Source organism: Pinus tabuliformis, chromosome 7 (assembly GCF_031772625.1).
Source record: "Pinus tabuliformis cultivar Carrire ecotype Pingquan chromosome 7, CPIR1, whole genome shotgun sequence".
Lineage (NCBI taxonomy): Eukaryota > Viridiplantae > Streptophyta > Pinopsida > Pinales > Pinaceae > Pinus > Pinus tabuliformis.
This window is the reverse complement of record NC_142293.1, coordinates 805,271,093-805,285,119: the sequence shown is the minus strand read 5'-3', so window position 1 is coordinate 805,285,119 and position 14,027 is coordinate 805,271,093. Positions and strand designations below refer to the sequence as shown.

At 40.7% G+C, this 14,027-nt stretch overlaps 1 protein-coding gene across 3 annotated transcripts in view; it reads right to left on the bottom strand.

Moving 5' to 3' along the window:
* Positions 1-13,713, bottom strand: part of LOC149250011 (S-adenosyl-L-methionine-dependent methyltransferases superfamily protein) — a 325,303-nt gene extending 311,590 nt beyond the window's left edge. The window contains exons 1-3 of one of the 3 annotated variants that reach the window (XM_089458885.1): positions 13,481-13,713; positions 13,148-13,324; positions 12,935-13,030 (exon numbers count right to left, since the gene is read on the bottom strand). In XM_089458885.1, the coding sequence (XP_089315011.1) occupies positions 12,935-13,030; positions 13,148-13,324 (273 nt within the window). In that variant the 5' untranslated portion in view covers positions 13,481-13,713. Of the gene's footprint in view, positions 1-12,934; positions 13,031-13,147; positions 13,325-13,469 lie in introns of all 3 variants that reach the window. The other 2 variants (XM_089458884.1, XM_089458883.1) reach the window with 2 other exon arrangements.
* Positions 13,714-14,027: the final 314 nt, after the last annotated feature.

Sequence of the window (14,027 nt, the reverse complement as noted above, 5' to 3'; positions counted from 1 at the left end):
TTTAGAGATTTAATTTCCACAATTTCGTTCCAAGAAAAGCAGCTAATTAACCCTAGAATAGCAAAAATCCCAACATCACGAATGCAACAAAATAAATAACAAGAATAGCATTGAAATAATACTTACATGTAAGAAGAATAATCCAATCACCAAGATATGCCAATCATAGAAGCTCCAAGACAAATAAGTTATCCAAACATCGAAATTCATCCATTCATCCCAAAAATCTCATCCTCAAAAGATAGCGAAAATCTCACAAGAGGATATGATCCAATCCAAGTGATGATGAGAGAATGAATCAACTTATCATCTATTTATACAATGTCTAATGAATTCAATTTAGCGTATTTTGGCCTAATTTAGCCCCTAGAATAAAATAATGTGCAAAATAACAAGTACTTTTGGTAACAAGCCCACCAAACTAGCTCAATAACAAAGGAGTAGGCCTCTCAAGAGGGTTGAATGATCAATAACATGTGTCGTTGGGCCTTAGAGGAGGCCTAATGAAGTCCATAGGTGCCATAATGTGAAATAGGACTCCAAAAATAGTGGACAAGGGGTTGGCCCCTTCTTCTCCAAGTAATAAACATGTGGTGCTCCCAAATGGATGTGGGGGAACACAAATGTCCTCATGGGCCTCCAAATAGATCGAAGATGTATGTAGACCATCTACAAGGGCTAGGATGATGATATAAGTGATGCTACATCATCATGTAGATCCTGGACCATCTGCCAAGTGTATGAGGCAACTGTGGAGTCAGTTGGGCATGGTGAACCAAGTGCATCTTCCTCACAACAGGTGAACCATGAGCAATCTTTAAATGACTCTGGGGATCCATGGAATGTTGTTTGTTGTTGTGGAGGCTCCTGCCTCTCTACACACACCCTACATGTGTCAATGTATCCCTCTAGAGGGTTAGGACCCTGTAGTACACCATGTCATTAAATAAATCAAGTAAGAGAGTTTAACAAACCATGGAAAACAAGTGGGCACTTCATAATGGCATGCCCTTCCATAGTGGGCTTTGGCATGTGTAAATGTCTCCAAGCTCAAAGGGGGGTTAACCAAGAACCCTATTAGGTGGTTTCTGCTTCTAAAGGGGGTGGTATGTCCATGGTACATCCTTCAAATGGTGGTGGCATGTGATAAAGTGATGGAACGGAGTAGGGAATGAAGGGGAAAACCTAGGTCACATGCAATGGTACAAGGGTAGCTAATGAAAGGGAAGTCCATACTTGGGTAAATGATGTGTAGGAGGAAGCAATAGTGGTACATGAGTTACCCCGACCTTGTTTTTTCCACCCTTCTTCATATGCCTTTTTCCTTTTATGATTTTTCTTTAGTTAATTGCTCAGGGCTCAAGGGAATGAGAGCATGATGTGTAAAGTATAGCAATGGATACCCCTTTTAAGGTGGGGCAGTTCATTGCCCACCAGGGGTTGGGGCAATCATGGGTTCTTGAATGATAGATGCTCATCTAGGGCCTATAGGAACTAGGGTGATGCCAATGGACGGGGGTAGAGCTCATGTAATTAGCTTTTGCCCACGTGCTAAATGTGTTTGTCCAGACCATCTTTTGCATTTTGTGGTACAATTTCCTATTGAATGTGGCCAATTATGCTTTTTCTTTTCTTTTCTTTTGCATCAACCTCTGAGCATCATTCCAGACCCGACCCAAGGTGTGGGCAAAGGGGAGAGGGTGGCTGACCCTTTGTGGACCCAATGGAGGAATGTGGACCCAAGTGGGAGGAGCGATGAATGGGATTATAATAAGTGGAAGGGGGTTGGTATATGTAGATTGGGGAGCGGGACCACACAACCAAAATCGAGGTTTCCCATGTAGTACTATCCCTAAAGCCCAAAGGTCAGTAAAAGAGATCCCATGGAACTAGGGTCCAAGGTTAACATCCAAAAGAGACCTAGGGAACAAGTGCACGAACCTAGTCCACTCTTTCCGCCAAATCCCCCCATTAATCCATGCCCAAGAGTTTCCATGATAAGTAAACTAAAATATTCAATCACCAAATGACAAGGCATACCTGCAGGTTTGGGAGGCCAACCTTCAAACATACGATCATGACAGATGGGTGAGGGACCACATGGCTGGCTTAGGTGGCGGAAATATGGCACAATGAGCTAGTTCGTGGCTGCAAGGGGTTGTTGGTTGCCAGCTGAGGACCATCATGAAGAAAAAGTTTCTCCTAGGGATATCACCCACAAAATGGTGAGTAACACACATCATGCTCTCATTCCCTGGAGCCCCAAGCAGTTATAAAAGAAAAATCAATAAAAGGAAAAATGTATATGAAGAAGGGTGGAAAAACAAATATCAGGGTAACTCATGTGCCATGATTACTCCCTCCTATATCTATACACCCAAGTGTGGGCTTCCCTCATTGTAGCTACCCTTGAACCATGGGATGTGGCTTGGAACCTTCCCCTGATGCCCCACTTTGTTCCATCATTTTATCACAAGACACCTGCAATATGATGAATATACCATGGACCTGTCGCTCCCTTAGAGGTTGAAACCACCTAATAGGGTCTTTGATTAACCTTCTTCTTGAACTTGGAGACACTTGAACACTCTAAAGCCCATTATGGAAGGGAACGCCACTATGAAGTGCCCATTGGGTGTGAAAATTTCATCTATCACAGCAACTAGAAATTATTTTTCTAATTATTAATTTGTTTAAAAATTTATTTGCAGTTTGCTATGGCAAACACCAAATAATTCACACTGTGATTTTCACAAATAAATTGCAGAAGAAAATAGCATTGGAAACTGACATAATTCTAGCGCACACAATAAAAATGACAATTATTTTTGGACAAATGTCCCCGGAAGAACCCAACTTGGGAAAACCGGTGCAGCAGATGTGGGTTTTATTATTATGTAGCAGTGAAATCCAAGTACAATTTATGGATGCCCAACCGGCAATCCAAACAGCAAGAAAATCTGGCCAAAATTATCTACGGGAATTACCATTCTTCCACAAGCAACCCCAGCACAACTTTCCTTCAAAAAACTCGTCCTCCTGGACCCTCTACGCAGTTCTTACGCAGGCCCTATGACGTCTAGCCTCTGAACTCCCTCTGATGAAGTCGCTTTGCTTGTCTTCGCTGGGGAAATCGCTTCTCCTGCACACTAGAACCTCTGTCCAGCCTCTGGAACTGAAAATGATTTTTCCTCCAGCTAAATCGAGTTGCTCTTCTAAAGCAACTACGCAATCCTCTGCGCTGCCTCACTAGGAATAACTCGACCTCCCTATTGCTGCCTCTCCAGATCTGGAAAACTTCCTCTGCATCAGAGTCTCTGCCCCTCACTATCTCTGCTTCAATCTCTGGCTCTCCGACAACTTTTGTTGCTTCTCTAGAAATCAATTTGCCAAGGAAATCGAACTGCACAAGTGTATTCTCCATCACCACATTGAACCCTTCTTTTATCTTCTTGTTGGGACTCCAACGGCCAAGATTAAATCTTAATCGATGGCTCAGATCATTTATGGATCGATCTATGTGAGTTTCTAGACTATTCTCACCTTGACTTAATTAATTATGATTAATTAACCATTTTTACTATGTTTAGACTTAGTAAACATTAAAAAAATGGGTTAATAATCTAATAAGTCATTTCTAGGTGGAATTTCCAGATACGATTTATGGGTTTTGGAGATCTCATGCATTCTAGCCTCTCCACCAAATTTTGTGGCTAGAACACATCCGATGCTACAGAAACTAACACTCCTTTTTAGCGAGGACTATGTTCTCTCTAGTGTTGCACATCCTGCCACAACACCTCGTCTCTGTATCACCTCCTATCACGTTGTTGATGTCTGGCCATACTGCCCGCCAACCACTGCGCAACTCCGATGCTACATCTGTGTTGTTGCTGACACTGCCATATTGCTGCCAACTTTGCACCTGCACTGCAACTACCTCTCATTTGTTATTGTTGCCACTGCAACTACTATAACTGAGAAGCATCCAAAATATTGAATCACCTGTGTTTAGTATGATGCATTTGTCTCCTGAGTCTCTGACTGCTACTAGCATCGACACTGTCACTGAAGACTCTACGTCGCTATTAACTTTGCACTAAGCCACCTGCTCTGCTATTAACACTGCACTGCGTTTCTCAACATCTGACTGCTATTAGTGTGCAATTGTCACTCTAGTACTAACTGCATCAAGTGCCACTAATCCATCCTACTACCAAATATTGTGGGTCCCCCATAGCTAAGTAATGATCGATGATGTGAACTCCTTAAGGACCCTGCCCAATCTGTGTAGCTCTCTAGGGCTACAGCACCAAATCACCTCACCTCATTCCTGGAGGTATATCCGCGAACATCGCAAAATATTCCTCCAACCTGGAGGACAGCTTATCTATCTCAGCATGTGTTGTCGCCTAGTCCTACTTCTCCTACTTGTCCTTCTTCCTGAGAGGACACTAAGTACTGTAGTGGCCAAGATTAAATCTTTTATCTTCCTGTTGGGACTCCAACAACCAAGATTAAATCTTAGTCGATGGCTCAGATCATTAATGGATCGATCTGTGTGAGTTTCTAGACTATTCTCACCTTGACTTAATTAATTATGATTAATTAACCAGTTTTCCTAGGTTTAGACTTAGGAAACATTAAAAAATGGGTTAATAATCTAATTAAGTCATTTCTAGGTGGAATTTCCAGATACAATTTATGGGTTTTGGAGATCTCGTGCATTCTAGCCTCTCCACCAAATTTTGTGGCTAGAACACATCCGATGCTACAAAAACTAACACTCCCTTTTAGCGAGGACTATGTTCTCTCTAGTGTTGCATATCCTGCCGCAACACCTCGTCTCTGTATCACCTCCTATCACGTTGTTGATTTCTGGCCATACTACCCACCAACCACTGCGCAACTCCGATGCTACATCTGTGTTGCTGCTGACACTGCCATACTGCTGCCAAATCTGCACCTACACTGTAATTATCTCTCATTTGTTATTGTTGCCACTGCAACTACTATAACTGAGAAGCATCCAAAATACTAAATCATCTGTGTTTAGTATGATGCATATGTCTCCTGACTCTCTAACTGCTACTAGCATCGACACTGTCACTGAAGACTCTGCATTGCGCTAACTTTGAACTGAGCCACCTGCTCTGCTATTAACACTGCACTACGTTCCTCAACATCTGACTGCTACTAGTCTGCAACTATCACTCTAGTACTGACTGCATCAACTGCCACTGATCCATCCTGCTACCAAATATTGTGGGTCCCCCATAGCCAAGTAATGATCGATGATGTGAACTCCTTAAGGACCTTACCCAATCTGTGTAGCTCTCTGGGGCTACAGCACCAAATCACCCCACCTCACTCCTAGAGGTATATCTGCGAACATCGCAAAATCTTCCTCCAACCTAGAGGACAGCCTATCTATCTCAGCATGTGTTGTCGCCTAGTCCTACTTCTCCTGCTTGTCCTTCTTCCTGAGAGGACATTGGGTACTATAGTGGCCAAACTCGCCACACCTGAAGCACTTGACCTTAGATAGGTCCTTCTTCTTCTTCTTCTACTCCCCCTGCCCCTGACTGGGACCCTTCGATGCAAGGGCCACATTCTCCTCTTCCTTCACACTCTTCAATCTGCTGCTACTACTGCCACTGATGGAGCTCTTTAATAGAGCTCGCCTCAACTCTTCTTGCTGCAAATCGACCCACATCCTGTCCCATCTTGGCAAAGTGTCTTTGCCCAATATACTTTGGACAAACACTTGCCAGTCGCACTAGCTTTGATGGTTGAGGCGTTGCCCCAACAACTGCAAGCTGATCTCGGACCTCCTAAATCCTGGTGAGGAAGGGATCTATGCCTTCTCCCTTCTACATCCTTATGCATCTCAGCTTTTCTTCTAGGAACATCTTTCGTTGCTCGGAAGTACCTTGATATAGCATGGAGAGAGCTACCCACATCTCTCTAGTTGTACCTTTATCTGCCAGATGTGAGACTATATGGTCTCAGACTCCATCCAAGATCAACCGCTTTGCCCTTGCCATCTCCTTCATGTATTCTTTGAGCTGATCTGCATCCTAGGGAACTGCCACCACATTATCTATGTAGGCTTTCAGGCCATATTCATCTAGAAGGAAGGACATCCTAGCCTTCTAGATGACATAGTTGGAAGCTCCATCCAACCTATCCTGATCTCTAAGCCCTGTTGTGGCCATCTCTAAATCTATCGAAAACTCCCTCCTGGAATGCACAGATCTGCTAGCTACTACTACCAATCTGCCTGGAAAAATCGAACTTCTGAGACTTGAAGTTCCCTAAGAGAAAATTTCCCTCTGTTGTGTGTGTTTTTTTCCTCCACCCGACGTTGCTGCAAAATCCTCTGCGTCCAACCAAGGAATCTGCTCAGTGAAAATCAGAGTTGTTGTTGCTCCCTCTAACTATTGGAATCATTATTCCGGGCAACTCGACTTTTCTACAACCCTGCAACTGAAAATCGAATTCTTGCCCCAACAATTTGGCCTGCCTATCAATGAACTGCGTAGCCTCTGCCTGCTGCTCCCTCTGAGCAGCGAAATTCTTTCCTCCGCTTTTGAGCTTCCCAACTAATCACTCACACTCTAATACCATGTGAAAATTTCATCTATCACAGCAACTGGAAATTATTTTTTTAATTGTTAATTTGTTTAATAATTTATTTGCAGTTTGCTACAGCAAACACCAAATAGTTCACACTGTGATTTTCACAAATAAACTGCGGAAGAAAATAGTGCTAGAAACTGAGAAAATTCTAGCGTGCACACGCAATAAAAAAAGACAACTATTTTTTGACAAATGTGCCCGGAAAAACCCAACTTGGGAAAACTGGTGCAACAGATGAGCGTTTTATTATTATGTAGCAGTGAAATCTGAGTACAATCTATGGATGCCTAACTGGCAATCCAAACAACAAGAAAATATGGCCAAAATTATCTAAGGGAATTACCCTTCTTCCACAAGCAACCACGGCACAACTTTCCTTCAGAAAACTCATCCTCCTGGACCCTTTGCGTAGTACTTGCGCATGCCCTGTGACATCTAGCCTCTGAACTCCCTCTGATGAAGTCGTTATGTCTGTCTCTATTGAGGAAATAGCTTCTCCAACACTCTGGAACTAAAAACGATTTTTCCTCCAACTAAATCGAGTTGCTCTTCTGAAGCAACTATGCAATCCTCTGCGCTGCCTCACTAGGAATAACTCAGCCACCTTGTTGCTGCCTCTCTGGATCTGGAAAACTTCCTCCAGATCATTGTCTCTGCCCCTCACTATCTCTGCTTCAACCTTTGGCTCTCCGGCAACTTCTGTTGCTTCTCTGGAAATCGATCTACCAAGGAAATCGAACTGCACTAGTGTATTCTCCATCACCACATTGATTCCTTCTTATATCTTCTTGTTGGGACTCCAACAACCAAGATTAAATCTTAATCGATGGCTCAGATCATTTCTAGATCGATCCGTGTGAGTTTCTAGACTATTTTCACCTTAACTTAATTAATTCTGATTAATTAACCAGTTTTCCTAAGTTTAGACTTAGGAAACATTAAAAAAATGGTTTAATAATCTAATTAAGTCATTTCTAGGTGGAATTTCTAGAAACGATTTCTGGGTTTTGGAGATCTCATGCATTCTAGCCTCTCCACCAATTTTTGTGGCTAGAACACATCTGATGCTACAGAAACTAACATTGGGTTCCACGATTTGTAAGCTTATTTGCTCAATTGCACTAATGAATTCTTGTACTGGAAGGTGAGGAGACGCTTTGGATCTTATACATGATTGCAGGCGGGTCTTCATCTTGCGGTTTGGTCTCCCTATACAGGGTCCAAGCCCTCCAAAGGGTCATATTGGCATTTGTAGGGTCTGTGTTGAGAGCCATGGGCCTGCACTATAGCAGAGAGTAGATAGCCATGCCATGGAATTCTTTAGCACCATTCATTACTTGCTTGTGTCCCACTTATTTGATGATGATGATGCACCTGACCACCTTGCCCAATGGGATAAACACTTGCACCACACACTTGGCAGTTGATCCAGGGCCCAAACGAGGTTTTGTCTCACCATGGGAGGCAAGGGAGGGCTTGCATCATTGTTTCAACCCTTGCAGATGAGATACATGCTAGTTTGATTCAGTTGGAAACCCACGAGGATGTTTTTGTGCCCCCACAGCCACTTGGGAGCACCATAGGTCATTTTCTTGGAGATCAAAGGGGCGGCGCCCCCTTCACCACTATTATTGGAGCCCTCCTATTCATTATGGCACATTAGGGACTTCACTAAGCCTTCCAACAGCCCTCTTAGCTATCGTATTATCATTTCGGCCCTCTTGAGAGGCTTTTTTTCATATTATGGAGCTATTTGGTGGGCTTGTCACCTAAAGGATGTTATTTTGCACATTATTTTTATTATAGGGGCATCATTAGGCTAAGTTAGGCTATTCGAACCCCTTATAGGATTGTATAAAAATAAGAGAGGTGTTCTCTCTCATCCATCATCACTTGGATTCGGGATATATCTTTCTAAAGATTTCAGACCTGCAATTTGTGGAACGATTTGGATGATTAAATGCATTTTGATGTGTGGAATATTTTCACTCTCTCTTGGAGCTTTTATTTGGAAAGTTTATGGATGGATATACTCTTTTTGTCATGTAATTGCCCTTTTCATGTGAGTTTCATAATGTTTCATGTCTAATGTATGGAATGTTATGTCATGATTTTACTTGTGCCCTAAAAATTAATGTGAATTTATGAAACACTTATAATCTTGGTTCGTTGCATATGTTATTCATCTTCGCAAGAAGAACGAATTTTCATAGGGGTAGGTTGTGCACCTTTTACATTGAAACTCCATCAAATATTGCATATTGAAGTATAAAAGTCTAAAGTTGTTGTGAAATTGCATAGACAAAGAGCGTAGTTGCTTCTTCAGGCCTCCTTGAAGAGCGAAGTTCCTAAATCTTAATCATTTTGACTCCCATCTTCCCAATAGCTAGGCACTGGTCCTAGATCCTTGGTGATCACATTAATTTAATGAAATATCATTCTTTCACCTCTTTTCTTCCTCTCTTTTTTCGTCCCCTAAGGATACAGAGATTTTCTAAGGCTTGGTGCGAAATTTTAGGGAGGAGGAATTTTAGGATTATGTCCGGACAAGATTCTTCATTTGTCTCCTCTAGGCATCCTCCAGTTTTCAACGAATTTCGACAGTGGAAAATCAAATAAATTGATGTCCTAGCTATCACACCAAGAGGGAACCCTTGAAGTTGCTTTGACTTGGGGATTCCCTTAAGGTTTGCATTTTGTAGTTCATCATTCAAAGCCTTTTCTCTTAACTATAGGTGACCATTGGATGAGCCTTTACCATGGCATGTCTCTCAACCCTTGGTCTCTTATAGTATTTCTCTCAAGGGGTTTTTTTTGTGGAAAATCACCCTAGCTTCTCCCAAATCTCACACTTTAATTGAATCTTTCCATTGAATGATCCATCCTTGCCTCACTTTAAACCTTAGTATAAGCACATCAATCACAAGTGAGGGATTTAGGAAGTTTTTATCTTAGGCATTCATCATTATTGAATATTCCTAAGCCCAAAGTCATCCTTCATAGGTCTTTCTTGGGGAGCCTTTCAACTTTTCTTTAAGCATTTGAACCATTAATTGAGCCTCTCCTTTGAATGGGCCTTGGAAATCACGTTATACCTTGCCATTGATCCTATCATTCAAGTGATTTCCTCCATACCAAGACTCCTCCCATCGGTAAAAGTCCATAAATAGCAGGGGACATCAACTGAGTTGACAGTGGATCCTTGTCCCATTGTTGCCACTTGATCTAATAGAAGTCCCTTTGGAACCCCTCCTAGGACCCCTGCTAAATTGAGTGGTAAGAAAGACACTTGACAATGTTCATCCTAATGAAGTTGGAAACAAGTATCAAAAGTTCTACAAGACAGATGGAGGCGATGTGCGACAATTAGGTTTATCTCGCATGGTTGGGAGGAATGATTGTTATCTTCCCCACCCAAGTTCAATTCCGACAAATAACATGTTGAGATCATATTTAATATATTATTGTAATGAATGATTGTTACCTCCCCGCCCAAGTTCAATTCCGACAAATGACATGTTGAGATCATATTGAGTATATTATTGTAATGGCTTTGAGCCTTGTTGTTGTATGACCTTGACCCTTGAAGAATATCTTACCCTTGCCTACAAGCTGAAGGGTGGGGTGCTTAGTTACATGGGAAAAAAAGATAGGGGCGATATTGATAATTTAGATCAAGGAGATATAGATGATATGGATGTTTCAGATGATTAAGCAATTGAATATATCTACTAGCTTTGAACCAACTTCCTTTGAAGAAGTTGCTTCTCATGATGAATGGAAAGAAGTGATGCAAAAGGAGTATGATGCTCTTATCAAAAATGGGACATGGAAGTTCGTGGATCTTACATTCAAAACCAAACCAATTGGCTACAAAAGGGTCTACAAGAACTACAAATCAAATGGCTCGCTTGACAAGCAAAAATTGAGAATCATGTTAAAAGGATTTGCACAAAAAGAAGTCATTGATTATGAGGAGACTTTTGCCCCCACAGCAAAATGGACTACCATTCATACTTTATTTTCCTTGGAAACACAAAATGGATGGAAAGTTCATCAAACAGATGTGAAGACTACTTCCTTCTATGGAGAAATGAAAGAGAATGTCTTCATGTCTCAGCCAGAAGGTTTTGTTGTGAAGGGACAAGAATAGAAAATAGGTAAACTCATCAAATACTTATATGGCTTGAAACAAGCACCGCGAGCCTGGTATGAAAAACTAACTAAGCATCTTCTGAAATTGAATTTCAAGCGCTTCAATCTTGATGATGCACCTCTATTTGTTAAGAAAGTTGGAAATTTGTTGTATATCTTGTAGCATGTGTAGATGATTTGTTGACAACAAGGAACAATGAAAGTTATCTTGCATCCATAAAGAAAGAATTGAAGAAAGGCTTTAAGATGACATATTTGGGACAACTTCAAAACTACTTGGGATTGAAGTGACTCAAAATCCAAAGTACATATTCATCTACCGAAAAAAGTACAAAGGAGAATTGTTGAACAAGTTTGGCAAGGCTAAGTGTAACCCTCTCTCTACTACAATAGAACAAAATTTGAAGCTCGCATCAAAGGAAAGGAATGAATGTAAGGATGCAACCAAGTACAAACAGTGTGTGGGAAGTCTTATCTACCTTACCACCACCAGACCAGATACTTCATTTGCTATTGGGATTCTTTCCAAGTACATGCAAAAGCCATGTGACGGACATTCTTCTACTACAAAAAGAGTTCTAAAATATTTGAAGTGAACTCAAGACTTGGGGCTCAATTATTCTAAGGTAAATGACTTCAACTTGATTGGATATTCTGATTCAAAATTTGACGGGGATAAAGAAAATGGAGAATCAACTTCAAGCTATCTAATGAGTCTTGGATCAACAGAGGTCTCCTGGAGATCACACAAACAATCAACTCTAATAGATTCCATGACAGGGGCAGAATATGTGGCAACTGCGAAAGCAACAAAGGAGATTGTGTGGCTCAAGAAAATACTTGAAGATTTGCAGGAGGAATAGGTAAATTCTACTCATTTGGTTAGCATTACTTTTGCAATCAATTTGGCCAAGAATCCAAGATTCCATGATCGAACCAAGCACATAAACACAAAGTACCATCTAATTCGATATCATGTAGAGGAGACAATGTTCCTCAAATGAGCAAATTGCGCACATCTTCACCAAAGTGTTTGGAAGAGAATTTTAAAAAGTTCACAATGATGCTTGGACCCACAAACACCCCTTAGGATTAAGGGGAGGAATATTAGATTCCTAATCCTTAGAGATTGAGATATATTGTAAATATCAACTTAGGAGGAATACAAAGAGTCACAAGTAAATAGGAAAAAGTCATTCGGACCTCCCGGAAGATGAAAGCAAAGGTCACTTCCTCTTGTATATGCATGTTATGAGTTAATGAAAATCATTCAACCATGGAATTATTCCCTCTACCTGTCACCAAGTACCTAGTAGCAGGAATTTGTATTATTCCCTTACAGCTCGAGTCAGGTAATTCTTTAGATTTTTATGGTGTCTTGTTTGTTTGAAGTCTCGGGAAGTTTTAGTTTCAATCATGGGCAATAAAGGCTCTATAATGGAGTTTAAGAACCAGCAAGTCCTCATCAAGCCAAAGGATTCTAACCTAAATACAACTCAGATAATAGAGGTAATTTGTACAGGTTACAAGATGAACCAATTCAAGCTTTGGTGCAAAACAATGATATCTTATGCAAATTGTTGCATAAGAGGATAAGGCACCAGCATCACAAGGTGTTTTCTATTCTAAGGGAGATAGTGACAGGTCTTCCAGAGTTCAATGTTGAGTAACATGGTGTATGCACAGGATGCATGCTTGGCAAGTATGTCAAGGCTACTTTCCCAAGTAATGAGCATAGGTCTAAGCGGATTCTAGACAATGTAATTGATCAACGTTAAAAACAATAAAAAGATGTTTAATTTTGTATCTGAGATAAAAATAGGTGCTCATATTTTAGTATCTCCAACTATCCTCATGGAGTGCGGTATGAATGGGGGGAACGTTTATTAAAAAACTAGGCTAATTAAGAGAAGGTCCATCCTTGACATCCAAGGATCAGAGCCACAAACCCCTATAACGTTCCTATAATGGAAGCACCTCTTCTTCCTCTTGAAGCCAAAGCAAAGAAAACAGAAATGAGAAGCATACACAGATGAGAAGGTAATTAGAAAAGTGAAGATAGGAATGTAACAATTTTAGAAGCTTGTACCACATAAAATTCATTTAGGAATACTAAGTTCACTGAGAATGTGGTTACCTGAATTAGTCCAGAGGGTAGCAACAGTAAATTGTGTACACTCTCCTCTCTCAGACACTCCATCCACTCCTTGTCCACAGCTTCCCAAAGCCTTGCCTGAGGAACATTTGCACTTGCATTTTGATTATCATTAACCTTCGTTAATGAAAGCTCATAGATCAATGAATAAACAGAGTAAGGGGAGACTAAGCTGTAGTGAGTTGGTAGTCTTACCCGGAAAAAATCGACAACGTGGGCACGCCACAGAAATTCGTATTGTCTTAATAACCTGGCAATAGCTTCCACCCATTGCAGTGTGAGAGCCCTTGTGTTGCACGAGTAGGGCTTGAAGCCGAAGCTGCTGTTATTATTGTTTTTGCTATTGGACGCCATTCTAACTTCTGGTTCCATCTGATTGAATGCAATTCGCAAATACTGACCATCATTTCCCGGGTTAATTTTGCGCGGAAATAATAATTTTAAGACTGGTTAAAAGAAAAGCGTAATTTTTATTGACCAAAAAAAATTACAACCACAGGCTTATAAACTTATTAACTAAAGGCAGACCAGTGTCAGGGGGCTAAACAATCATAAATTATTTTTCAACATTTTCTTGTCTAGCCCGGTTGCGCGCACTCGTTGAGTCCGTCGAAGTGGCTCACTGAGGTTGATAGCAGGAACTCAATTCTTCGGAAGTAAAAATTCACTGAACCATGATTTTGAAGTTCGATAAAAGTGTAAAACCACTAACGTGTTAGCTCTCGTGGAGAGTGAACAAGGTCAAACCCTTAAAATTCATTTACAACGTTAAGAATATAGTGACCTTTCACAGATTGGGTTGATGTTATCAATTTGTATTTTTATCATTTTTTTCCTTTTATCCGAAGAGATTGTGGATTGTAATTGTAACTATCCACGTTTTGGGTGGATACTCCACCTATATATGTTGCTAATAAAAGATGGAACATCTATCCAAAATGTTGGTGATTTCAATCATGATACACAATTTATTTAGAAATAGATTGATAAGAATGAATTCTAAGTGTGAATATTTGCACACTCAAAACATAAAAAGTTTAGTTGAGTGGTAAGTTAAATGGTTGTTACAATAATT